The sequence below is a fragment of the Lepidochelys kempii genome, chromosome 3 (genome assembly GCF_965140285.1).
Source record: "Lepidochelys kempii isolate rLepKem1 chromosome 3, rLepKem1.hap1, whole genome shotgun sequence".
NCBI lineage: Eukaryota > Metazoa > Chordata > Testudines > Cheloniidae > Lepidochelys > Lepidochelys kempii.
In genome coordinates, this window is record NC_136382.1 from 19,243,918 (window position 1) to 19,269,613 (window position 25,696).

The 25,696-nt window shown below is 40.0% G+C and overlaps 1 protein-coding gene across 7 annotated transcripts in view; it reads left to right on the forward strand.

Moving 5' to 3' along the window:
- ATAD2B (ATPase family AAA domain containing 2B) overlaps nucleotides 1-21,311 on the forward strand; it is a 177,561-nt gene extending 156,250 nt beyond the window's left edge. For 4 of the 7 annotated variants that reach the window (XM_073335846.2, XM_078852053.1, XM_078852055.1 and 1 more), the window contains 4 exons: nucleotides 4,812-5,507; nucleotides 12,737-12,864; nucleotides 13,665-13,793; nucleotides 15,345-19,527. In XM_073335846.2, coding sequence (XP_073191947.1) covers nucleotides 4,812-5,507; nucleotides 12,737-12,864; nucleotides 13,665-13,793; nucleotides 15,345-15,386 — 995 coding nt within the window. In that variant the 3' untranslated portion in view covers nucleotides 15,387-19,527. Of the gene's footprint in view, nucleotides 1-4,811; nucleotides 5,508-12,736; nucleotides 12,865-13,664; nucleotides 13,794-15,344 lie in introns of all 7 variants that reach the window. The other 3 variants (XM_078852056.1, XM_073335848.2, XM_078852054.1) reach the window with 2 other exon arrangements.
- Nucleotides 21,312-25,696: the final 4,385 nt, after the last annotated feature.

Sequence of the window (25,696 nt, forward strand, 5' to 3'; positions counted from 1 at the left end):
TGGGGACTTGAACTACCCAGAGATCTGTTGGGAAAATAATACAGCAGGTCACAGATTACCCAGCAAGTTCTTGAAGTGCATTGGGACAATTTTTTATTTCAGACATTAGAGAAAGCGTCTAGGGGGAGGAGCTGTTCTAGACTTCATTTTGACAAATAGGGAGGCACTGGTTGAGAGTTTGAAAGTGGAAGGCAACTTGGGTAAAAGTGATCACGAGTTCATGATTCTAAGGAATGGGAGGAGGGAAAACAGAATAAAAACAATGGATTTCAAGAAGGCAGACTTCAGCAAACTCAGAGAATTGGTAGGTAAGATCCTGTGGGAAGCAAGCCTAACGGAAAGGAGAGTTGGCAGGGTTTTTTTAGAAGATAAATTATTAAGGACACAAAGCAAACTATCCCAATGAATATGAGAGATAGGAAGTATGGTAAGAGGTCACCCTGGCTTAACCAGGAGATCTTCAGTGATCTGAAATTCAAAAAAGAATCACACAAGAAGTGGAAATTAGGTCAAATTACGAAGGGATGAATATAAAAAAAATAACACAGGCATGCAGGGACAAAATTAGAAAGAGCAAGGCACAAAATAAAGTTAAACTAGCTATGAACGTGAAGGGGAACAAGAAAGCATTTTAACAGATACATGAGAAGCAAGAGGAAAACCATGGACAGGGTAGACCTCATTCAGTAATTGGAGGGAAAGGCAGTAACAGAAAATGCAGCAATGTCTGAAGTATTAAATGTCTTTTTTTGCTTCAGTTTTCACCAAAAAAATTAGCAGTGATTGGACTAACATAATGAGCCATAAGTATAAAAGGGGTGGGATCTGATGCTAAAATAGGAAAAGAAATTGTAAAGAATTACGTTCACAAGTTAGATGTCTTCAAGTCAGCAAGGTCTGATGAAATGCATCCTAGAATATTTAAGAAACTGGCTGAAGAGATCTCTGAGCCATTAGCAATTATCTGAGAATTTATGAAAGATGGGAGAGGTATCCCAGTACTGGAAAAGGGCAAATATCATAGAATCATAGAATATCAGGGTTGGAAGGCACCTCAGGAGGTCATCTAGTCCAACCCCCTGCTCAAAGCAGGACCAATCCCCAACTAAATCATCCCAGCCAGGGCTTTCTCAAGTCTGATCTTAAAAACTTCAAAGGAAGGAGATTCCACCACCTCCCTAGGTAACGCATTCCAGTGCTTCACCACCCTCCTAGTGAAAAAGTTTGTCCTAATATCCAACCTAAACCTCCCCCACTGCAACTTGAGACCATTACTCCTTGTTCTGTCATCAGCTACCACTGAGAACAGTCTAGATCCATCCTCTTTTTGGAACCCCCTTTCAGGTAGTTGAAAGCAGCTATCAAATCCCCCCTCATTCTTCTCTTCCGCAGACTAAACAATCCCAGTTCCCTCAGCCTCTCCTCATAAGTCATGTGTTCCAGTCCCCTAATCATGTTTGTTGCCCTCTGCTGAACGCTTTCCAATTTTTCCACATCCTTCTTGTAGTGTGGGGCCCAAAACAGGACACAGTACTCCAGATGAGGCCTCACCAATGTCGAATAGAGGGAAACAATTACGTCCCTCGATCTGCTGGCAACGCTCCTACTTATACCTCCCAAAATGCCGTTAGCCTTCTTGGCAACAAGGACACACTGTTGACTCATATCCAGCTTCTTGTCCACTGTAACCCCTATGTCCTTTTCTGCAGAACTGCTGCCTAGCTATTCGGTCCCTAGTCTGTAGCGGTGCATGGGATTCTTCCTTCCTAAGTGCAGGATTCTGCACTTGTCCTTGTTGAACCTCATCAGATTTCTTTTGGCCCAATCCTCTAATTTGTCCAGGTCCCTCTGTATCCTATCCCTACCCTCCAGTGTTTCTACCTCTCCTCCCAGTTTAGTGTCATCTGCAAACTTGCTGAGAGTGTAATCCACACCATCCTCCAGATCATTTATGAAGATATTGAACAAAACCGGCCTGAGGACGGACCCTTGGGGCACTCCACTTGATACCAGCTGCCAACTAGACATGGAGCCATTGATCATGACCCGTTGAGCCCGACAATCTAGCCAACTTTCTATCCACCTTATAATCCATTCATCCAGCCCATACTTCTTTAACTTGCTGGCAAGAATACTGTGGGAGACCGTGTCAAAAGCTTTGCTAAAGTCAAGGAAAAGTATTTATGGTATTTATCTATAAAAAGGTGAGTAAAGACAATTCAGGGAATTATAGACCAATCAGCTTAATTTGGATGCCCAGAAAGATTATGAAGAAAATAATCAAACAATCAATTTGTAAGCACCTAGAAGAAAATTAGGTAATAAATAACAGTCAGCATGGATTTGTCAAGAACAAATCCTGTTAAACCAACCTAATATCCTTCTTTGACAAGGTAACAAGCCTTGTGGATGAGAAGACGAAGTAGATGTCTCATATCTCCACCTTAGTAAGGCTTTTGGTACAGTCTCACATGAGTGTCTCATAAACTAGAGAAATATACCCTAGATCAGGGTTCTCAAATTTTTCTTTCTGAGGCCTACCCCAACGTGCTATAAAAACTGCATGGCCCACCTGTGCTACAACTGTTTTTCTGCATATAAAAGCCAGGGCAATTGTCTGGGATCCCATGCCACAGGGGCCCCCACAAAGCTACATTGCTGAGGCTTCGGCTTCAGCCCCAGGTGACAGGGCTCTGGGCCCTGGGCTTCAGGCCTATGCGGTGAGGCTTTGGCTCTCTGCCTTGGGTCCCAGCGAGTCTAACACTGGTCCTGCGTGGCGGACCCTCTGAAACCTGCTTGCGGCCCCCTACGGGGGCCCCTGATCCCTGGTTGAGAACCACTGATCTAGAGGAACCTACTATAAGGTGGGTGTACAACTTGCTGGAAAACTGTATTCAGAGAGTCGTTAACAATGGTTTGCAATAGAGGTGGAAGAGCATATTGAGTGGGGTCCCGCAGGGATCTGTCATGGATCCAGTTCTATTGAATATCTTTTAAATGGACTCTGAAATCTTTTTATTTACTACTACTACTTTTTTTTTTTTTTATTTTCTCTGGAGTCTGGTCCTTGACTATACCTTGACCAATGAATTTGGACCTTGACAGAAAAATTGGTGAAGGCCTTCTTGCAGAACCTGGAGAAGTGTATATGAGCTCCAGCAAAGTTGTGCATGATACAAATGCAGCTGATCATTAACAATACAGAGAAACTGACTGTGTAGAAAGTGCTGTTGAATACACAAACTAAGCTGGGAGAAAACAAAAATTTCTCAGAACTCTTTCAGCTCTAGTATTCTTAGAGGTTACTCGTAACAATAGTATGTATATACTTTTCAGGTAGAATTATGATTTTTCAAGGTGAATGTGTGCTTTTAAGAACTTTTTAAACTAAAAAGTTAATGACATTTTTTGTTAATGTTGTAGTTAGTAAAGTCTTGAAACTAGTTAAATTATCAGATTAAGTGGCACTTTCAGGGAAGGCATTCACAACATTACATTTAGTTATGTTTCTCTGAGCTCTTGTCATTTAATGTGCAGCACTCACATGGTACTAGCATCTTCAGAGCAACTTTGTGAACACTGATTTTCATAACTGACCCAGTGAGGTGGGTAGGTATAGTTAATGGACTTAGTTTTTTTCATTTTGAAAGACTGTCACTTTGAGAGAGCTTCCCCTTAATACTGATTTGTGCTGGCAGTATCTCTCCAGAAAAAACAACGTGACAACTTTAAGTGTAGCAGCCCCCATTTTTAGGTGGAAAATCTTTTGCAAAGTGGTTATAACTTGCCAAAGAGCATAAGTAATCTGTATCAGAGCAGGAATTGGAATCCAGGAGTTCCCATCTGCCAGTCTTTGCTCAGTCTACTAAAATACACTTTTTCTCATCATCTGTGCTCTTACAAGGAACACTGAAATTCAACATTACAGGTGAATACTCTTCCTGAGCTATTGTTTGAAGTTTCTATTAGGAAAATCAGCAAAAACCCTTTTCGAGATTGGGGTCCCATTGTCCTAGACACAGTGTACATACACACTTAGAAGACACTGCCCCATCCCAGACAGTATATAATCTAAGTTGAAACAAAGTATACAGTAGGAGGGAGGAGGACAAGGGTAATGAAACTAAGGTCATGAGGTTATGCAGCTTAATTCTTGCACAACATAATAGTTCCAAGTCATCTGAAAGAGTTTAAAAAAAAAAAGTGGAGTAAAAATTGGCTTTCCTCAAATTCTTCATCACACAGCTATAATTATCTGTCTGATATTTAGTGGTCTAAATAGAAGTGGGTTTTCATGAAGAATGTGATGAAGGAAAAAGGAGTGGCCTTACCAATTAATTTAATCAGTGCTTCCTGCATACTTGGTTAGTGTAAAATATCCACGATGGGTGGAACTTTCAGAAGTGATCGGCATTGGCCTGACTCTGCTCTCATTGAAGCCAGTGGGAGTTCATTTTCTGTTGATTTCAGTGGGAGCAGAATTAGCTCAATGCTAATTTGAACCCCTCCCCCCCATGGAAAGTTTGGGAATGGTGGGTGTCTGTTAGTATGTATCAGAGTAACAGCTGTGTTAGTCTGTATTCGCAAAAAGAAAAGGAGTACTTGTGGCACCTTAGAGACTAACAAATTTGTATGAGCATAAGCTTTTGTAGCTCATCACAAAAGCTTATGGGCAAATAAATTTGTTAGTCTCTAAGGTGCCACAAGTACTTCTTTTCTTTTTGTTAGTTTGTAGTCAATTATCCTGATGCATGTGTTGCAGATGTGTGTGCATTTAAAAGTGACATGTTTTTCTGTCTCTTCCAATTCAGTTCGAATAAGGAGGAAATCAAGACGACGTTCGCAGTGGGGTAAAGGCATTATTAAAAAGAGAAAAGTCAACAATTTGAAGAAAGATGAAGATGATGCAAAATTTGCTGATGATGAAAATCATGGGGATGGCAGGAAGCTGCTGGAGAATGGGGAGCTAGAAATCAGCACAGACTGCATTGAGGAGAATGGAGAGGAAATGGGAGATCTGTCTATGACAAATGATGAGTCCTCTTGTGATATCATGGATATAGATGCAGAGCAGAGACTTAACAATGGGACAGTAGGGAAAGAAAACAGTTTTGCATCAACAGAAGAAGAGAGTTCAAATGAATCCCTGTTAGTAAATGACTGTCTTACTGTGAATGCTGAAAAGGAATCAAGGAAGGAGTCTCCATCTAAGTGGGACTGTGTGAACGGTGAGGCACACAGCTTAGAGGGGATAGCTGTTCCAGAATGTCAGAATGGTAAAGCAGAACCAGTTAATGTTTCAGTATGTGACAGTGATTTGTCTCGTAATGAGCAAAAAGCTGTGTCTGAAGATCAGCCAAAGGAAAAAACAGAAGCTTCTGGTGAAAATCAGGGAGCTGATTTGGTGAAACAGTCTAATACTGAAGTACCACAATACAGCAATAATGAAAAGACACCACTGAGCAGCACAGACGTTGAGACTAAAGATATTGAACCAGAAAAAGAAGGTATGGTTTACGTTTTCAGTACGTCCAGTACTGAGATTAATGCAAAAGTAAATGTAGATGGGTATACTTTGTTGCAATAGCAGGTGAGTAGTGTGTTTTGTGAACTGCAGCCTGGACATTTTGAACATCTAATATTCTTATAACAATGCCATAGTAAATGCCATTTTTGGTCACATTTCCTTAGATAAATAAGTCTACCTTAGTATTGACAATGTTCTATATGCTTTTGTATGGTTTCTGTGGGGAAACTGCAAATATACAGGTAACATTTTGTGATACCGAAAAAAATCTTTTTTTAAAGATTCCTCCCACTGTTAGTATGGGACATTAGTATGTTGTGGGTTTGTAGTGCTTTCTGATCTAGGCATTTACAGTGTCACTGTTTTGGTTTTAATTCAATAAAATATAGAACATACATAATCTTGCAGGATTTCCTTATTGCAAATTTGAAGGATTTTGATGAAATCAGGTTAAGAGTAGAATATTTGTAAAAAATTTGAAACAAAAGCTTTTTGCCTGAGGTATACATGTTGCTTTTCAAGTGATGATCCCTGCTGGGAACAGTTTACAATCAATCAATAGATAGACAGACGTTGTAGAGAAAGGACAACAAAGAGGTGGGAAGGATAATGGTGAATAAAAGCAGAGAAACAACAATCCCTTAGGGCCCACAGTTTCCTGGGGGCGGGTGAAAGCTGTTCATTCGCTTGCCTGCTTTTTTGTTAGCTGTTTCATAAATAGGTACAAGAACAATGTATCTTTAAAAGGTTAGTGTTAGGGTTTGCAAAAGAAATGAGTTTTAACAAAGGTTTTTAAATGATAGGTGTCATTATTCCTCAGTGTATAAGGTTTGGAAGTGTTTTCCAAGGATAAAGAGTAGCATGGAATAAGGTACAGTAATAAGTGATAGGAGATGAAGAATATGTGTAGATTAGAAACTTGAGCAAGGCAGTGTACATGAGAAGATGAACAGGAAAAAGTGCTGATTTGTCAAGAGGAGTGGATTTTTGAGGGCCTTGTAGGTTAGGAATACAATCTTCTACTTGATGTGGAAGGCAAGTGGTAGCCAGTGAAGGAACTCAAACTGGGGGCAATGTGGCCTGAGTAAAAGGGGTCGAAAATACTTTTAGAAATTTAATTATGTATAGACTGAAGAAATCCAAAGCGACAATCAGTATTTTAAGAAGAGAGGTGGGTTGAATAGTTGAGGCAAGAGATAACCTATGGCAGGACAGGATCAGCAGTAGCTATAAAGAGAGAGAAGAGTAAATTTTGGGAGATGTTGTAGAGAGAGAACCACTAGGATTTGGCAAATGCTTGGATGTGGAAGGAGGAGTGAAAAGTCAAATATGACAGATTTCAAGCTTTGGTGTCAAAAGATATTAAAATTTTACGTATAGTGTTGGAGAAGGGAGGGCTTGGGAGGAAAGATGAGAAATTTGGTTTAATCAGGTGGAGAGATTTGGAGAATGTCTTGCATCTGCACTTTCCTTAGAAGTTAAACAATTTGATGTTGCTCTGTAGAGGAGATATAACAGACCCACTTCTGCAGTGACTTAAAAATTATTGTTGGGAATTAAGGGCTCAGTTTTGAAGTTGAGCTTTTTCATAGGTGCCTTTGAACTGTACAGTTTTTTTTAAGAACATAATTAACTTTTAGGAAAATATACATCATCGTGAAAGTGAAGACGAATACTATGCATTGGTTGAACCTTCATGTTTATATATTAAAAAAAGGAACCTGTGCATTTTATAAAAATCTCAATGCACAAAGCTTCAGCAAACTTTTGGTATCGTAAATTACATGATTCAATATACTTTAAAACAAAGTATAATTTATTTTTAAAACTTAAAACTTTTTTCTCAAGTTTTTACTTTAAATAATATATCCATCTACTTGTCTAACCTCCAGCAGAGTTGTTGTTTTATCTTCTATCTACATGTGGGGAAAAAAAATTTAAAAGTATCTTTACTTTTCGCAGAAATGTGTCTGGGAGCGTGACACCATTAAACCAACGATTTCAGTGACTTAAACTTACTGTAGGTTTGTGAGAATTCCACATTTATCCATACTTCTCCCTACATTTTTAAAATTTCACCCATGGAAAAATTTGACTGGAGATTTTTGGTAACATTGCCTGTTCAGCCTGCACATGTGTCCGTCACATCTCCATGCCCTGTACCAAGGCAATGTAGCGCAGCCTGGGTAAACAGCCTTAAGTTTTTTCTCAACCACGTTTGACCAGAGATAGTTTAGTGTGTGCCTGTTGTTCTCTTTAGAGTTAGAATGTAGTATATAGTGTTAGTTCTCTAGTTAGTTTATAAGATTCTTAGTACTTTATAGTTGTTGGAACTGTTATTCCCTTCTTTTCAGGGGGAATTTTTGTGTGTGTGTTTTCCCTTACTGAGGTGTCAGGTTTTTTTTCTTGTATCTGGGATACCAGGCTCCCCAGATTTTAAAACGTGCCTCTCTTGTTGAAAAGTGATTCCCGTCAGCAATAAATGTTTTCAGCATATTGCTTGGGAGACTCACATATCCCCAGCAAGTGGAATATTTGCACTTGTTTTAAGGGACGATCCCACAAAAACAGGGTAATTAAGTATAGAGTGTTCGTGATGGAGAAAGCCTTAAGACTGACTTCAGACCTGGGGACAGGAAACCCCCTGAACAGGAGCCCTCTGCTTCCATTAATGTCCTGTCTACATTGAGATCATGTTTACGAGAGCTTCCAAGGTGAAGGCAGCATTGAGATCCTGGTCTCTGACACTCTCCATCAGCGAGGTACCTATAATCGCTTCATCGGTACCGAGTGCTTCCCGCTCAAAGACAAAGGAGGGGGATCAGGTAAGTGAAGGAGAACGTAAAGTTCTTTCTTAAAGAAGATTCAGGAACCAGAGACCTCAGGGCCCTGTGAGGAGTGTTGTTGAGGCTCCAAGTACTTTGGGTACCATGAAGCACTTTTAGGACTTCATCTAAGTCCCATTCCTTGCTGATAAAGGGTGTGGTATCAAAGACTCCTACTGTGGCTGACATCAGAGCCTATGCTAGTAAGAGAGCAGCCTCACTGGAATCTGCAGTACCCTCAGACCCATGATCATCACCTCGGACAGTGACATCGAGAACAACTTCAATGCCTGTACCATCTTCCAAGTACCACAGGAGTTCCCTCATGAGGAGTACCCTCATGAGCATGAGTCTCCCCTCCTTGTGACTTCCGAACATCCTTCGGTACTGAGAGCTGCTAAGTCATCAGCTGCGCATGTTGTATTGAGACGCACTACTTCCCAATTTCTACCATTCAGAAAGAACTGTTGTGACTTCCTTTACAATAGGTAGAAGAGCATTCGTAGTCCGACTCAGAGCTTTCTGTTCAAGGCTTTCCAGTTTATTTGCTCAAATAATAGTATTTGCTCAAGGAGATGTTATTCTCTGCAGATGGAAGGAAGGCAGGCATGATACAAGATCTCTGCCTGTTAATACTTGGGATCATTAGTAATGGCTACCTCCTCCCATGCCTTGTGAGCCTCCTCTTTGGCCTTATTGGGACCCATGGGCAGTGTACTATCTGCAGTTTTCAGTGTCCCCAATTCAGTCTCATAAGGAGCATAAAAGACCTCATTTTCCGGAACCTTCCATCCCTCTCCTCCATGCTGAATCAGCAAAGGAGATCTTTGTGAAGCAAGGGGCGAAGGTGGACAAGGAAGTCACTCACCGTACAAATATCTCTTCTTCATCACCTGATTAGGGAGTAATGCTTCCACCATCACCATTAGCTGATGACTTTCAGCAGTTCCAGGACCTACTGAAGCAGATAGTGAACACGCTTCAAATTCCCTTGGAAGAAATCCAGGATTCCCATCACTAACGTCTGGACGTATTACATACTTCTGCTTCAGCACTGGTGGCACTTCCAATTTAATGAAGCTCTCCTTGAGCCAGCCAAGACCAAAGGGCCAAATTCCAGCAGCACACCCTACCTGCAAGAGTGCCAATTAAAAAATACTACACTTGGGCCAGGGATCCTGAGTTTTTTGTTTTTACACCTGACACCAAATTCTCTGGTCCTGAACACAGTTAATGAAAGGTGCAGACAGCATATTCCTAAAGCTACCCCATATAACAAGGACCAGAAAGGGTGTCCAGACCATTTTGGTCATAAAAGCTCCTCTTTGGTCACATTACGGATTAGGATTGCAAATCATGAAATGCTGATATCGAAATATGACTATCTGAATAACCAGAAGTTTAATGCTGTTGTTGACCATTTTGCAAAAGAACATTAGGATCAATTTAGTGCCATAATTAGGGATGTCAAGTGATTACAAAAATTAATCGTGATTAATCGCACGATTTAAAAAAATTAATCTCACTATTAATCACGCGATTAAAGAATAATAGAATACCATTTATTTAAATATTTTTGGATGTTTTCTACATTTTCAAATACTGATTTCAATTGCCATATAGAATACAAAGTATACAGTGCTCACTTTATATTATTTTGATTACAAATACTTTGCACAGTAAAAAACAAAAGAGTTATTCAATTCACCTATTACAAATAATGTAGGGCAATCTCTTTATCATGAAAGTTGAATTTACAAATGTAGAATTATGTACAAAAATAACTGCACTCAAAAATAAAACAATTTAAAATTTTAGAGCCTGCATGTCCACTCAGTCCTACTTCTTGTTCAGTCATTCACTCAGACAAACAAGTTTGTTTACATTTGCAGGAGATAATGCTGCCCGCTTCTTGTTTACAATGTTACCTGAAAGTAACTACAGGTGTTTGCATGGCACAGTTGTAGCTGGCATCCCAAGATATTTACGTGCCAGATGCTCTAAAGATTCATATGTCCCTTCATGCTTCAGCCACCTTTTCAGAGGAAATGCTTACATGCTGATGACGGGTTCTGCTTGATAACGATCCAAAGCAGTGCGGTTCGACGCATATTCATTTTCATCTTCTGAGTCAGATGCCACCAGCAGAAGGTTGATTTTCTTTTTTGTTCGGGTTCTGTAGTTTCTGCATTGAAGTGTTGCTCTTTTAAGATTTCTGAAAGCATGCTCCACACCTCGTCCCTCTCAGATTTTGGAAGGCACTTCAGATTCTTAAATCTTGGGTTGAGTGCTGTAGCTATCTTTAGAAATCTCACATTGGTACCTTCTTTGCATTTTGTCAGATCTGAAGTGAAAGTGTTCTTAAAATGAACAATATGTGCTGGGTCATCATCCGAGACTGCTATAATATGAAATGTTTCAACTTGTTTGGATTATTTTTTCTACTGAAACAGTTTGGTGAATTTAACATATCGTGAAATCTTTTGATTGACCTGAATCATGATGTCTGGTGACAGTAAGAGTGAAAAAGTACATGAGTCAACACTTTCCATAGTGTGTGTTCTTCAAAAGCCTGATTTAAAACATTTTTTAATAAATCAAATTAAACAAGATGAGTATATAACTCATTGCAAACGATTTTTTAGCTACTTTTGATAGACTCCTCTGAGAACTTAGACAAAAATTTGAAAAATACTGGGCTTCTTTAAAAAAGAAGCATTAAGGCTTGTTGGAAGGTCCATGGAACAATCCCAGATATCAGACTGAAAATATCTCACAAACTAAGGTTGCTACCACTGACAAGCACAACTTTAGGGCCCAATGCTGAGCATCCATAATTCCTATTGAGGTCTAATGAAAGTTACTGGTGTTCTGCACTTCTCAGGTTTAGTTCTTCATAGGCAAGTGACAGTTGAGTACATTATAGCCTTTTTAGCTTCAGTTTGTGTCGTATCTAAATTTCTAACTCCAGAAAAATAGTCAACTAAACATTGTCCCCTCTGAGCCATTAAGAAACAATGCTGACTTGGCTCTAAAGGCAGTCCTTTTGTCTAGCTTTTTGCCTCGAAGAATGGTTCTATGGCAAAGGATCTCAAAGGTGTGAAGCAGTGGAGTAACCAGCATGGGATATATGAGTGGACCACGACTTTGGGTGGGTGGGCAATTACGGGGTGGGGGAGCTGGGAAGGCAGAAGGAATGGAGGGCCTGCCTCTCCCCAACCCCCTGCAGCCTGCTTTGCAGGGGGCAATGGATGGACCCTCTGGCCAGGGGCGCCTCGGGCACGCATCGAGCTCCAGGAGGAGATGCTACTTTCCAGTGCTCACGGCTCTCTTCCAGGTCTCTCTTCTGACACTGGCCCGGCTCCCCCCAGATGGCAGGCCTACCTTTTTTGAAGATCTCCTCTAGAGCCGCCGGATACCCACTCAGTCGCCCTCCTCCCAGTGGTGGATTAGCCCCTGGGCCAACCTGGGGCCCCGGAAAAATGGGCACCCCTGCGCCTCCACCTGCTCCACCCACCCGGCACTCCTTCCGGGGAGTGGGGTGGGACCATGGGAGCTTTCTCCACTCTGCCCTCCCCACCATCGCTCTAGCCTGGATGTGGGGTCGGAGTGCAGGGGCTTGCCCCTCTCCGCCCGCCCACCCGGCACTCCAGCCTGAGAGTGGGGTTGGGATGTGTAGGCTTGCCCCAATCCACCTGCCCAGCCCTGGCAGGTGCGCCAGGTGGGTGGAACTTAGCAAGTTTCTGACCCTGCTCTCTGGCTGGAGCGCCAGGTGGCCGAAGTGGGGCAAGCACTCCCTCTCCCCGGCTGGTAGAGTGTGACAAGCCTCCATGCCCTGACTCCACTCCCCGGCAGGAGCGCCGGATAGGTGGGCAGAGCAGGGCAAGGGCCAGGACAGAGCCGAGGCTGTGGGGTGGCCTGGATGCTAAGTGGATGGGCCACTGCCCACCCAGGCCCACCTGTGGCTATGCCCCGGTATGAAGTATGTTGGAGGGGCTCAAGGGGAACTGAAGGGAGAAGAAATTAGTACAGGTCAGGTCAGACTAGATGATCGGCTGTTGACCTTGATGGGAGGTAGCTGCTTTAATAGTAAATTCTAATTATCATCTTATATTTTCAGCCAGGTTTCCAAAACCAGGGTGTTGTGTACAAATGATTCTGTCCTATTTACAGCTGTCAGTAGTAACACAAGGCCAAATCTTAATTTCAATGCCTCGATAATATGGTGGTATGGACTATATAAATGCCATTAGCTGTTTTAGTGGGGGTTTGTATGGGTCATCGTATTTGAAAGACTATTAGAAATGTGTTACATTTAATAAATATTGTACTTTAATATTTTCAGTTGTTCCTCATGTGCCATAATTTTGCATCCAAACTGCAGGTGTATCGAAACTTAAGAAATCTCGAAAAGTCACTTTGGAGCCCCCAAAACCTGCAAGTCTGGAGCAAGTTCCAGAGGAACCATTGGATTTTCTACCCCCTCTAGTTGTTGACCATGACAGATTAAAGGTAATGGTATTGAGAAGTAAATTTAATAATTACCAGTACCAACTCTTTTCAAACACCATGGAAGATATTTTTATACTCTGTACAGAATATTGTGAAGACCACTTCCGTTATTTTATACCGCAGAAAGTATAATCTTTTCTGTCAGCATTATCTTTTAAAGATTTTCTTTATCCAGCAATTTTTATTTAATTAGTGAACACATAACAAAATTGTTAAATACCCATTTGTATCTTACTGCTGTATCTGCAGATACAGTAATAAATATACATATAAAAGCTTTTTAATAATTATGGTATAACAGTCCAGTCCAGTTTTTCCAATGCAGTTCGTGCAGACATGATTATGCGGTAACAGGGGTTGATGATGTGGTTGTGTTTGATTGGTGAAGTGGAGTTAATATCCGCTCTCTTCCTCCCCACCCACATCAAGTTTTTTGTGTGTGTAGGCATCACAACAAAGGAGAGTTTGTTTTTTTTTAAGAAGGGTTTTGAATGTTTACAGAGAGCTTCTCCCAAGTGTGAATATGTTTTCCATAAGTGTAGTAATTAGAGAATCTCTGCATACTGAAACAAACAAATGTAAAGAAGATCTCTATTAAGAGTTATCTGCTCTTCAGGTTGTTGACAGCAGTTATATTATTTACATACTGAACCATGTTCTTGTTTGGAATATAAAATATGCTTCTAGCACATTTCTGCTTTGTCCATAAACAATTAAATGTAATAATTAGTCTCAAACAGATTTCAAGAATGAATATATGAAAAACTTGATTCTTTGTGTTATATTTTTCTTCTTAACAGAAACTACTGGATTTGTTGGTTAAGAGAAGTAACGACCTGACTGTTGACCAACTTGAGAGGCTGTACTCACTCCTTAGTCAATGCATCTATCGGCACCGTAAAGATTATGACAAATCACAACTTGTAGAGGTAAAGTTTTACAATTTGTCTTATTTCTCATCTGAATTTTGCAATAGAATTTGGGTAGCAATATTTCTGTATTAACTGGTGCACATTTGAAATCCTCTTTTGAAAACTGTATTTACTAAAGATAAAAAGAAACTTGGTGCAATAATGGCTTAAGGAACACAGTGAACATTAGTTTCTTGTATGACCCAATCTCCCTATTTTTCCCTTGCAAACAATCAAACCCATCCTGGGTTGTGTCTGTTTCTGTCTCATTAAATGCTATTTTAAAGAACATAAAGGAGGCAAATTACAAAATCCATAAAATTCAGATATAAGACTGGAGAAGTAGTATGAACTCATTCTCTAGAGGGTGAGGGTAAGGACAGGAATCTGATAGCTTGAGAAAACAGGTGCTAATAACTTAGAATACCATTAAGAAGCAGGAGTATCCAAGTAGTCTTGTTGGCCCTAACACTTACTATTCTGGGTTTTGGGTGAATGACTTAATTTCTGTAATCTCTTCTGCAATATGGAACTAATACTTGATGATATCTATCTCATACGAGTGCTGTAAAGATTAAATTCTTGGCTTGCTTTGCATTACTGATCTTTCAATATAAGTAGTAGGTCTGGAATATTTTGACTACTTGGAACTACAGGTTCAAATGAACCTCATCTCAGCCCTTCATTCTTACGAGGTGCATAAATTAAGCTGTATGTTAACTTCTGTATGTGGCTTTCATGTAAAACACAAAAATGAAAGCCTTCTTGGCTCTGTAGTTGTTAAAGATCCCATGATGTGATTGGCAAGTTTAGGCATTTTCCCTACTACCCTTGGGCAAAATCTTTGTGTCTCACCCCATCTTGTCCAGCAGACTGTGAGCCAGTTGTCTGTCACTGCCACCCTTTACCTTCAAAATGTTTGCATTTCAGAAGCCCTATATCTGAAGAGTTTGTAAAGTACTTTGGGACTTTTGAGTAAGCATAGTGTTTTAGCAACGTAAAGTGCTATTAGTGCTTAAATATCTTCCTTAAAAAGGCTTTTCAGACTGAAGAACATGTCTTTTGCTATAGTCCATTTATAAGATTAGGTTTTAAAAAATACTGGATTCATTTCTAACCACTGGACAGTAGATGGTTGGTATGAAACCTTACATTTTTGTATGATGTGGAAAAAGACTACTACTTTTCAGTGGCCATGTTTTAGATAAATGAGTGACCTTAAATCAACAAACAAAAGTATTACTTGGCAGCAGCTCTGGTCCACCCCTCAGCATTCCTCATTTAGTAATACATGGAAGGCGCATCAGTCTTATCTTATCTGAAGTCTGATCTTAATACACCCACATCTTCCCATTAACCATCAACTAGGAAAACTGTTTTCTGCATTAATGCTTCTTTAATTAGTCTCCCATTTATTGTTTTCCATCCACTAGCAGAAATGGTTAACAGAATTGTCTGTTTTCTTATAAATTATTTGTTCAGGTTTAAAAAAAATCATAGTAGATCTGATTTAACTTTATTTCTGTTGCTGTGTATTTATATATAATTAATGCTTGGTGTCTCTTGCAGGAAATGGAAAGAACAGTTCATATGTTTGAAACATTCCTGTGATCTCTTTGAGATGGGTGGGTTTATCCTCTTAAACTGCTCATGGGAGAGCAGTCTTCTGAGCCATTCGATTTCCAATTGCACCAAGTATGTGCAGAGCCTTGGTCTTAAGTGCTCGCTCTCTTTCTGTTAAATTTGGTGCTATTGTCTCAGGTACCTGAAACCAACCAGCCTACAAGAACCAAACAGAACTTCAGACAGTTGTATCTGATCTAAATAAAGAATACAACACCACAACTTGGAGATTTTTGGTGCTACAGAAACTGCTCTCATTTCTGCTCCTGTTCGCTCTACATGCATTATCTTTTGGGAAACTTCAGACACAGTGGAGCAGACCAACAAACACAAAAAAACTGGATAGAGCAGATCTAACTAGGTTGAATTTTTTTAAATGGACAACTTTTTAAATTTTCCTTTTCCATTTTTTTTTCTTGTTCTCTGGGGTAATGGACAGAAACCTGTTTCAAAGATGACAGTGATGCATTGTGTTAGGAAACTTGAGTAACTGGATGTACAGTAATTTGAAAATGAGGCTCTCTAGAACTGCCTTTAATGTGCCTTTTTAGTCAATTGAGAAAGATAAGGCTATTCAAATGGTTGGGCTTGTAGCAAATGGCAGAGTTAGAAAGCTGTCTTCAGAATGAAGAGCTCCGAAAGGATGATTTGATTTCCTCATCATTGAATGGCAACCAATATTATGGTTCTAAAATGCCTGTCTTACTCTACAGAACTAAACTAAGACACACTGAAAAAAGAAACACACTTTACCAAAACAGTGAAATTCCTTTATTCTATGGGTATATTTATGTTATAGAAATAAACTACAGAGTGAAACTCTCGTATGTTGCTGAAAACGAAGTGAAGAGAATATTCGTTAAGGGGGCTATTCTTTTTTCCCACTATTCTATTTATTTGTTGTCCATTTTGAGTTCTTAGAAACAAAAGATGTTTAATTTCTTTCTGAAGTTTTGTTTTTATTAAAGCTAAGACTTGCTGAATGGACATAGAAAGGAGAGACAGTTAGCCAAAAGTCCTGGAGCCCTAGCTCACTGTAAGTACAATTGAGTCCAGGCTCCCACACCTTGGGCCATGTATAGCAGTATTAACGTGGGGGGGTGGGCGGGGAAGATACTTTATATTATCATTGGCCATTTGTGGACCTCTGAACTGGGCTGTGTGGATTGCAGTTCTCTGTAGCTGAACAGTGAGTGTATCAGTAGTTCAAAACCTTCCTTTTTGGAAATTGGAGACACACAATCTAGGCAGTTGCAAGAGGCAAGGACGTTGCAGTAAAAGTCTTATCACAGGCTCAGTGTTAAAACATTACCTGGGCTGATTTGTTTTAGACAAATAAGTAGAAAATGTTGTAGACAGCTTGGCTGGTGTTACCATATGTTATCGTTCATTATAACTGTTATATGTAGCTGCAGGAGCGTCTTTCCAAAATATGCAACACGTGCTTTGTTTTTAATTAGAGAAAACCGTCTTGGACTACTGCAGAGATACTGAGCTACCTCAGCTTTTTCTATTTTAGTTACCAACAGTGTTTACGGAGAACTGTAACACTCTCTGCTACCGTTTACATGCTGAAGCTAAGGTACTTGTCTCCATTTCTTTGGCTAGTAGTAGTATGCCACTGCAGAAGAACAAACTTGGGCCTTGGGATACCGCAGTAATCCAAAGTGCTTCTTTGTATTTTATGTTTAAGCCTTCTAATTCTAGTGTGACCTTTTTCTCCCCCAAAATGCCACTTGTTTTCTTAATATCTAAGAGAAAAAAGTTTGAAGGCTTAGTATGCATCTAGTCATACTATTCTAAATGCAACCCATGTAGAAACACTGTATATTTTGGTGAGAAAGTGCGATTAAAAAATAACAAAAAACAAACCAACAAAACCCCCACATTTCAAACAAGGTGTTCTTTGCTCTCTCAAATTTGATTATGGGGATTTTTTTCATGTTTCCTTTAGTATTTATTACCATCGTTCCTGTTTCAGATATTTTTCTGTCTGGTACATTAATAACAATTTTGTATTTTGATGGAAATTGTTGCAAACTTTAAGATTTGATTAAATAAAATGTAGCAGATTTTTTGTAGCAAGTTTCTGGTAAAAGGGTTTTTTGCAAATCTCAGGTTCTTGCTGCAGCATTTTTTTAAAAAAAAATATTTATTCCAGTTTCACTTATTCAGAGAAGTATTTGTCAGGTAGTAGCAGGACTTGTGAAAGGTAAAACTACATACATTTTTAACATGTTGTTAAATCTGTATGAATTAAACAATTGAGTTTTTAGTCATCAGTGAGTTTGACAAGCCAATATAAGCTCACGCATAGCATTAAAGCTCACACCTAGCATTAAAATGCTTCCAACAGGTCAGTTCTTTTTAAAATAACTTTTAATAGTCATTAAAAGTTGATATGGAAACTGAAAGGTGCAACTTTACTAATTGAGGAGTTGCAACTTCAATATCTTAGGTCTTCTGAAAAGAATTAACCAATCTAAATGTGTTTTTCTTGGGTAAAATTATACATGCCTTTCTGGCCCAAATAACCACATTACTACATCAGTTTTTTTTTTTTTTTTCCTTTACAGATGCCTGGTGGGTATAGAGTTAAAGCAGCTGTTAATCTATCCATGTGGTCTAAACTTGTTTACTATTTGTACATCTTTATTTTTTGTTTTGCCGTATAGCACTGGCAAGGATTTGTACAAATCGACCTCTGTTCCTTGTTTTCTGATGTGAAAATTGCAAATAAACTCCTGTGCAAGGCCTTGTTCTTGGGTCAGTACAGTGTGGCACAGCCAGGTGGAGGTAAACTTTATAGGCCATTGGGACTGTATTGGAGGTAGTGGAACTGTTCTAGGGTGAAGTTGGTGGCTGTGGAGTTAATAGTATTTGCAAGCTTGAATCTCACCTGTGATTAATTTTTGTTTGTTTTTTTCGATTTTTCTCATATGCCAGTGTATTTATAGGATTACTGGGGTTTTTTTTTGGGTATTGTCTTCCCATTTTTTGATTAAGTTGGTGGGTCAGCTCTGGCTTTTACATTCAATATACTGAATGTCAGGTCCTGCAGCTGATACATTATTTTATTCTATTGTTTGTAATCACAACATAAGCTTGAATTTGGGCTTGTACCTGCATCTTGTGTGTCTTGTACATTGGGTTATTTAGACATCGGGGAGTCCTAATGTTTGGTTAATGTATGTCTACTTTGTGGATTAAGTAGACTTCTTTCATCAACTATGATATATTTTGGATTCTATAGTTTTATTCAGAATTGTGTTAAAATTGATGTTTTGCATTTTAACTTCATTTTACATTAGTTTGAAGTAAGTTATTTAATTTTTGAACTTCTGGAAATTTTGAACATTTTACTGTAATTTGTAATATAACTGCTGTGAAATACTTGAATAAAGATGACAAGAAAAACATGGCTTTAGTTCCATTAAAAATGTTCTTGCATTTCAATGAGATGGTAATCTCCTAACTGAACGTCAGCCTTTTTCAAGCCAGGGATTTCATGGATTTTTCGGTAGGCATAATTTATTTCTGGGATTTCACTGTTTGGATGTTTAGGCAGTTTAATCAGTAACTTTGCTCTCAATGTTTTCCTGTTAGAGGAAAACATCCACTTTTAATTTTGGCTAACTATTTCAAATTTGCAGTGTGGATTATAGTTAAATAACCTCATGAAGAAAAATCTCCCCACTGTTAGGAAACGAACTAAGGTAAATTGTAGGGTAATGGCAAGCGAGTAGTGCTGCTTTGCTGTACATTAGTATCAATGTGGGGCCATTGATTTCTTTTGTCTTGAAGTCCTTTCCCCAGATGAACTCTTTTTCTTCCTATGTAATGAACATTTTTCACTTCTCCAAATTGTTCTAACGTTTTGGAGTGGTTTAGTTTGTTTAAAGCTAAAATTCTAACTCAACCCAGGTTACAGATATGCTTCTAGCAGACTCCAAGATTATTTTTAGAAATCCAAGCTGAAATACAAATTGGGACAAACTGTCAGTATAGAGATTACATAAATCAAGGGTTACCCAGACTTTGCCCATTGAGGGCCATATGGGCAACTTACCTGGAGCTAGAAGGCTGTGTGTATTTATATAGCATGGAGCAGATACAGATGTGCGGTTCCTTAGGATTATGCCTAATTATAGGAATTGGCATACTGAATTTTTAATCCTGTTCCCCTTTTTTGCCTTGTGTTTTGGGAATACAAAGTTCCTATCCATGTGAAGAGGAGGTGTGGTAGGAAGGTTGGTAACATCTTATTTCAGGTCTCATTCTCCTGTTCTGCTTTTATATGCCAACCCAATAGCTTAGACAGATTTCAAGTGCCACTCTTTTGGCAAACAATAACTTCAGGGGGATCAGAATAGAGAGTTGACCAGTTGGAGGTACACTCAGGTCCAACAACATGTTTGTGTCTACTGCTCTGGTATAAAAGGAATGAAACTTGTGCCTTGCTGATGTGAGCACAGCTCTTGAAATTTACATTTGTTAAACTACATTTGTTTTACTGGATGTCTCCATGAGTAAAGAGCACTGAAAATTTTTGTCTCCTCTACTTCACTGTGACTGGAATCACAAATGCCTGTCCTGAGTAGATTTTGCAATTGAGACTGAAGGCAGTTCTGTGGCCTGCAATGTGTAGGAGGTTGGACTAGATGATCATGATGGTTCCCTTCTGACCTTAACACCTATGCATCTAAGTTCTATATATACATCTCCACGTTTGAGAGGCCAGAATAATTTGAGGTCAGTTAGGGGTTTAACTCTTGACAGTTGCCTTTTAAACTACTATCTAATGGATAGGTGACTGTAAAAACAATCATTCAGCACAAAGGGGTGCAATTGGACCTTCTCTTGAGCTGGATATGGTTCACCTGGGACTGCAAATGCAGTGCTACAGTGATTCAGTGATACAGGAACTCAATTCAGTGATACAGGAACTATCCATATATACCCTGATGGCTGTCTCAGACTGTGCGCTATTGGAGGCATTGTGATCTGGAGCACATACTGGTGCTGCTGGATTCTGTTCCCAGTTCTGCACTGACTGGGGTGACTTTTGTCTTAGCCATCTGCAAAACAGGGATATCATCTGCCTCATAGGCAAATTGTCAGATGTAATAAATGTTTTAAAGTGCTTTGATATCTTTGGATGAATGATGCTTCAGAAGCAGTAAGCAGTAGCTTGGTTGTGGCTGTCATATTGAGTTATAAAATGATTCCATTAAAACCCTGTTGGCTCATGTGAATATTTGAGTAGTATAAACTGTTTGGGGTCAAGTTTTCCATGCTTGGTCTCTGTCTTGAGTGAAGTTCTTTGGAAAATATGAGCAAAGTCTGACCCCTGACACTGCATGAAGTGTCTTCACCATTTCCTCCTTCAAATCCTCCTGTAAACCTTCTTTATTACAAGAGGCACATAACCTCTCTTCATGAAATGTTAACTAAATGGGCAATGGTTTAAAAAATAAAATTACTCTGCTAAAATCGTGAAAATGACCATGTACATGTGAGCTTCTGCTCTTCTTCCTTCTCTAAACTATCTGTTTAGATTGCAGACTCTTCAGGGCAGAGACCTGAATTTTAGACTTGGACTAGCATACTCGGGTGTGCAGCACATTGGGTTTCATTTAGGAGACTACTGGTTGAAAACTGTATACTGAGCAGGCACAATAGGAAATGTTCTTGGTGAAAACTAGTCCCTTTGAAGTCAAGAGCAAATCGGATTTTACACCTTAAGTCTACAGGTATGTACCTGCATAGCCTAATTAAACCCATATGCACAGGGGCAGATTAAGTGTATTCGGGGCTCTGGACACATCCCCTATAAATGTCCATGGTCTGGCCCTGTAAGCAGCCCAAACCCTCCTTGATTTGGCGGTTGCAGGATCATAGAATCATAGAATATCAGGGTTGGAAGGGACCTCAGGAGGTCATCTAGTCCAACCGCCTGCTCAAAGCAGGACCAATCCCCAATTAAATCATCCCAGCCAGGGCTTTGTCAAGCCCAGAGCTGGGTGTTGGCTTGGCAAGGGACCTGACACCACTCTTTTTGTGGCAGACTGGTCCTTCCTTGGAGCCTGATGCTCTGTCTTTAAGCAGGCTGTGATCTTTCTCCATGAAGGGAGAGTTTAGCACCCAGCTATCAGAGCAAAAGGCGGCGGCATCAGGAGTGGGGGGAAGGGGAGGCAGGGCAAGAGCGTGTGTGTGTCCTGCTGATACCACCCCAGAAAGTACTATGATAGGATGGCACCAGCAAGGGTTCCCCTAACTTCCAGCCACAATCCTATTCTGTTGACAGATACCCTATCCTTACCCAGGATCAAACTTCTCAGTTAAGATGAATGGGGCAGTTGGAGCCATTGTTTCAAGCTGTCTAAAGGCTCAGGAGAGGCTCAGATAAACTCAATTAATATTTTCAAGGGTTTCTTTGCAACTGTGAAATCTAGATGGGGGAAAATTTTTTTTTTAATGAAGGCTGAGATTCTGTTGTCCTGTGACTCCAGCAGTTGGGTCCCTGGGCATCAGCCTATTGAGCCTAGGCCTTTATCTAGCCCTGCACATAAACTGATATAAAAGGAATTTACGAGATCTGGAAGTGAAATAGTTGCTAAGCAAGAAGTTTTGTAAACCGGTGAAGTGAATACCTCACTTTTTCTTTAGTTTAAAACAAGCCAAAACCTCAGTACTTCATTGTGGGTGCACAATTAAAATAGAAAAGAATCAGGACATTAGTTTCAACAGCTGTTAATCCAGCCACTGTTGCATTTCTACATGTCTGATTTTTTGTAAAATATATAATTTAATATATGTTATGCTCACTTAAACTGGGCACCTTCCAGGGAGTCTGTTTCAGTTCAACCCGATAACAGTGAATGGGAATAACCACTGCTAAATTCCAGTTACAGTGCGGCCACCTTTGAACAATGCCATAGCGTTAAATAATACTTTAATAGTAGGGAAATTCTAAGGCTATTTTTAAAATATAACAGTTGCTAAATAAAGATTAAAAATAGTTTTTCTATTTAAGTGGGATGGCAAATTCATCCCAGGTTGTTCCAGTGAAGAGAATGCTGCTGTACCATTCTACTAGTCAGATTTCTCTGATGAGCTACAGACAATGGTTTTATCCAAGCTCAACTCCATTTTCCCATCCCGCTCAGAAGTCATAGGTTTGTTAGAGCAGAAGGGGATGGGTAAGAGTAAGGTAGTGGAGTGGAGACTTCAATAACTGATGGCATCCACAAAGGTAACCGGCCCATTGTGCATACGTTAAGAAGAATATCCTGAGTCAGAGATTAAATTCATCTAGGCCATTTAAGAAACTAACTGAAGCAATCTTGGAGCTGTTAAAAGTTATTCCAAGATCAATGGTTTGCTGTCAAACTGGGAGGATGTATCTTGTCGCATCCCCCAGGGGTCAGTCTTGGGCCTAGTACTATTCAATATTTTCATTAATGACTTTGCTAATCTAGAGGAGAGTATGCTTATAAAATTTCCAGATGACACCAGCGGGGAGAGATTGCAAGCACTTTGGAGGACAGAATTGGAATTCAAAATGACCTTGACAAATTAGAGACTTGGTCTGAAATCAACAAGATGAAATTCAATAAAGATAAGTGCACAGTAATTAACCTAGGAGGATAAAACGAGTACACAACTACAAAATGGGGAATAACTGGGTAGGTGGTAGTGCTGCTGAAAAGGATCTGGGGCTTAGAGTGGATCACAAATTGAATATGAGTCAACAATTTGATGCAGTTGCAAAAAAAGGCTGGAATGTATTAACAAGACTGTCGTATTTTAAGACATGGGAGGTAATTCCTGCTCTGCTGGGCACTGGTGAGGCTTTGGCTGGAGTACTGTGTCCAGTTCTGGGCACCACCCTTAAAGGAAAATGTAGACAAATTGTAGAGAGTCCCAGAGGAGAGCAGCAAATACGATAAAAGGTTTAGAAAACCTGACCTATGAGGAAATATTTTTTTAAAAAACTGGGCACGTTTAGTCTTGAGAACAGAAGACTGAGGCCTAAGTCTTCATATATATTAAGGGCTCTTATAAAGAGGATGGTGATCAGTTGCCTTCTGAGTCCACTGAAAGTAGGACAAGAAGTATTGGACTTAATCTGCAGCAAGGGAGATTTAGGTTAAATATTGGGAAAAGCTTTTTAACTACAAGGATAGTTAAGCTCTGGAATAGGCTTCTAAGGGAGTTTGCACATTCCCCATCACTGAAGGTTTTTAAGAACAGGTTGGACAAACACTTGTTGGGGTGGTCTAGGTTTAATTGGTTCTGCCTTCATGCAGGAGCCTTAACTTGATGACTTCTCGAGGTCCCTTCCAACCATACATTTTTATGCTTCTCTGCAAGACACTTGAGCTCCCCAAGATGCTGGGGCACAAGGGGAGTTGAGGAAGCAGTGCTATGGGGGACTTCTCGCCTCTTTCCCATGCACTGCTGCTCAGATTGTTCTTTGGCTCCTTTGGATCAGGGGGCTGGTGGGATGTATCTGTAAGACAGCTGGGATCTCAATGAGGTAGACAGGGTGATGTTTGAGACTGGAAGTAGTTGGAGTAACTTGAATGTGTCAGCTTGTCTTTGCAGAGCTAAAATAGGTGTGATGAGTAAGGGGGAAACATTTTGCTTCAGAGTGAATTTTGAAAACTGTCCTATCCCTGAAACAGGCGAGTGAGTGAGAGGGGTTTGTATGGTTCTTCAGTTATTGGTGTATGGGAGTGGGGAAATGAAACTTGGGAGAAGTTTCAAAAAATGCTTGCTTGAAAAATATTTCCTCTGGCAAAGTTAGTAAATCTTAGACCAAAAAAGGCAGAAAATTAATTTGTCCTAGAAGGAGTTACTGTGTTACATTTTGACTAAATTCAGTCACTAAAGCATGAAATGGAGTGACTCATTCTGCTAAGTACAAATCTTGATGCATCTTAAACTATGGAGCCATTCATGCATCTCCAAAATCAGCTTTCAATAACACCTTGGCTGTCTCTGTACAGTGTAGGGCTTGCATCTTCTTGCTCACATGGGTAGAATCTGACTTACAGGAATATGCAGAAGCCACTTTGAAGAACAACAAATATTCATTCATCGATTTTAGTAATAGGCTAAAGGATAAACTGTGAGATGCTGAATTGTATTAAAGTATCAAATTTTGGAAACAGTTTTACAGTTTTTAAGTATTTGAAACACAACTGTACGAAGTAATTTTCATAAAATACCACAGTGTAATAGTGGAGCTAAAACTAACAGTTTTCACCTTGCATCAGGGCTGTGGAATTTCATCCTTAATCTACTTCTTGCTCTAGAATTTTGTTCCAGAAGTGAAGTTGTCATTATTTTTTATCTCCCTCAGGATTGTGAAAACAACCATAAAAATTAAAACTGAGCGTAACTGCTGCAGTGTTGTACTTTCCAGTCTTCCATAATAAATCAGAGATGGGAATTGGTCTGATTCTGAAACCTAGTGACAATTTAAATATAATCAGCTATTTGCTGATAATTCTAGCAGAAACATCAAGTTATTCATAGAGTTTAAGGCTAAAAGGATGCATTAGGGCATCTAGTCTGATCTGCTTTATATTTGAGGCCATTAAATTTCACCAATAACTTGTTTGGCTGAAGCATATCTTCTAGAAAGGCACTCACCTTTAATTTGAAGACACTGCAATGGAGAATCCACCACTTCCCTTGGTAGTTTGTTCCAATGGTTAATCACCCTCAGTATTCAGAGGCGGATTAGGGGTTTGTGGGGCCCTGGGCCATAGCAAGGGAGGTCCCCTCTCCACCCCTGCTGCCCTTACTGCCCTGCCCCAGGCGCTCCTGCTGGGGAGCTGGGTTGGGACACGGGAGCTGGCTTAGGGCACGGGGCCTTGCCCTGCTGCCCAGCATGAGTGCCAGGTGAGCCGGGCAACCTCTATCCCTTGACCCTGTTCTCTGGCAGTCACAGTGGGCGGGGAGTGCGGGGTGTACCTATTTTTCCAGGGCTCCCCAAACTGGTCGGGGCCCCTGGGCATGGGCCATGTTAACCCAGTGGAAAATCCGCCACTGTCAGTATTAGAAATTCGTGCTGTATTTCCAGTTTGAATGTTTGATTTCTGCTCCCAGACACGGGTTCTTATATCGACTTTCTCTGCTACATGAAAAACCAATTTCTTACCTGGTATTTTCTCCCAAATGAAGGTGTTTATACATTGTAATTGTCAGCTCAATCTTCTTTTGAGTAAGCTAAACAGATTGAGCTCCTTAAATCCCTCACTGTAAGGCATTTTCTCCAGCCCTCA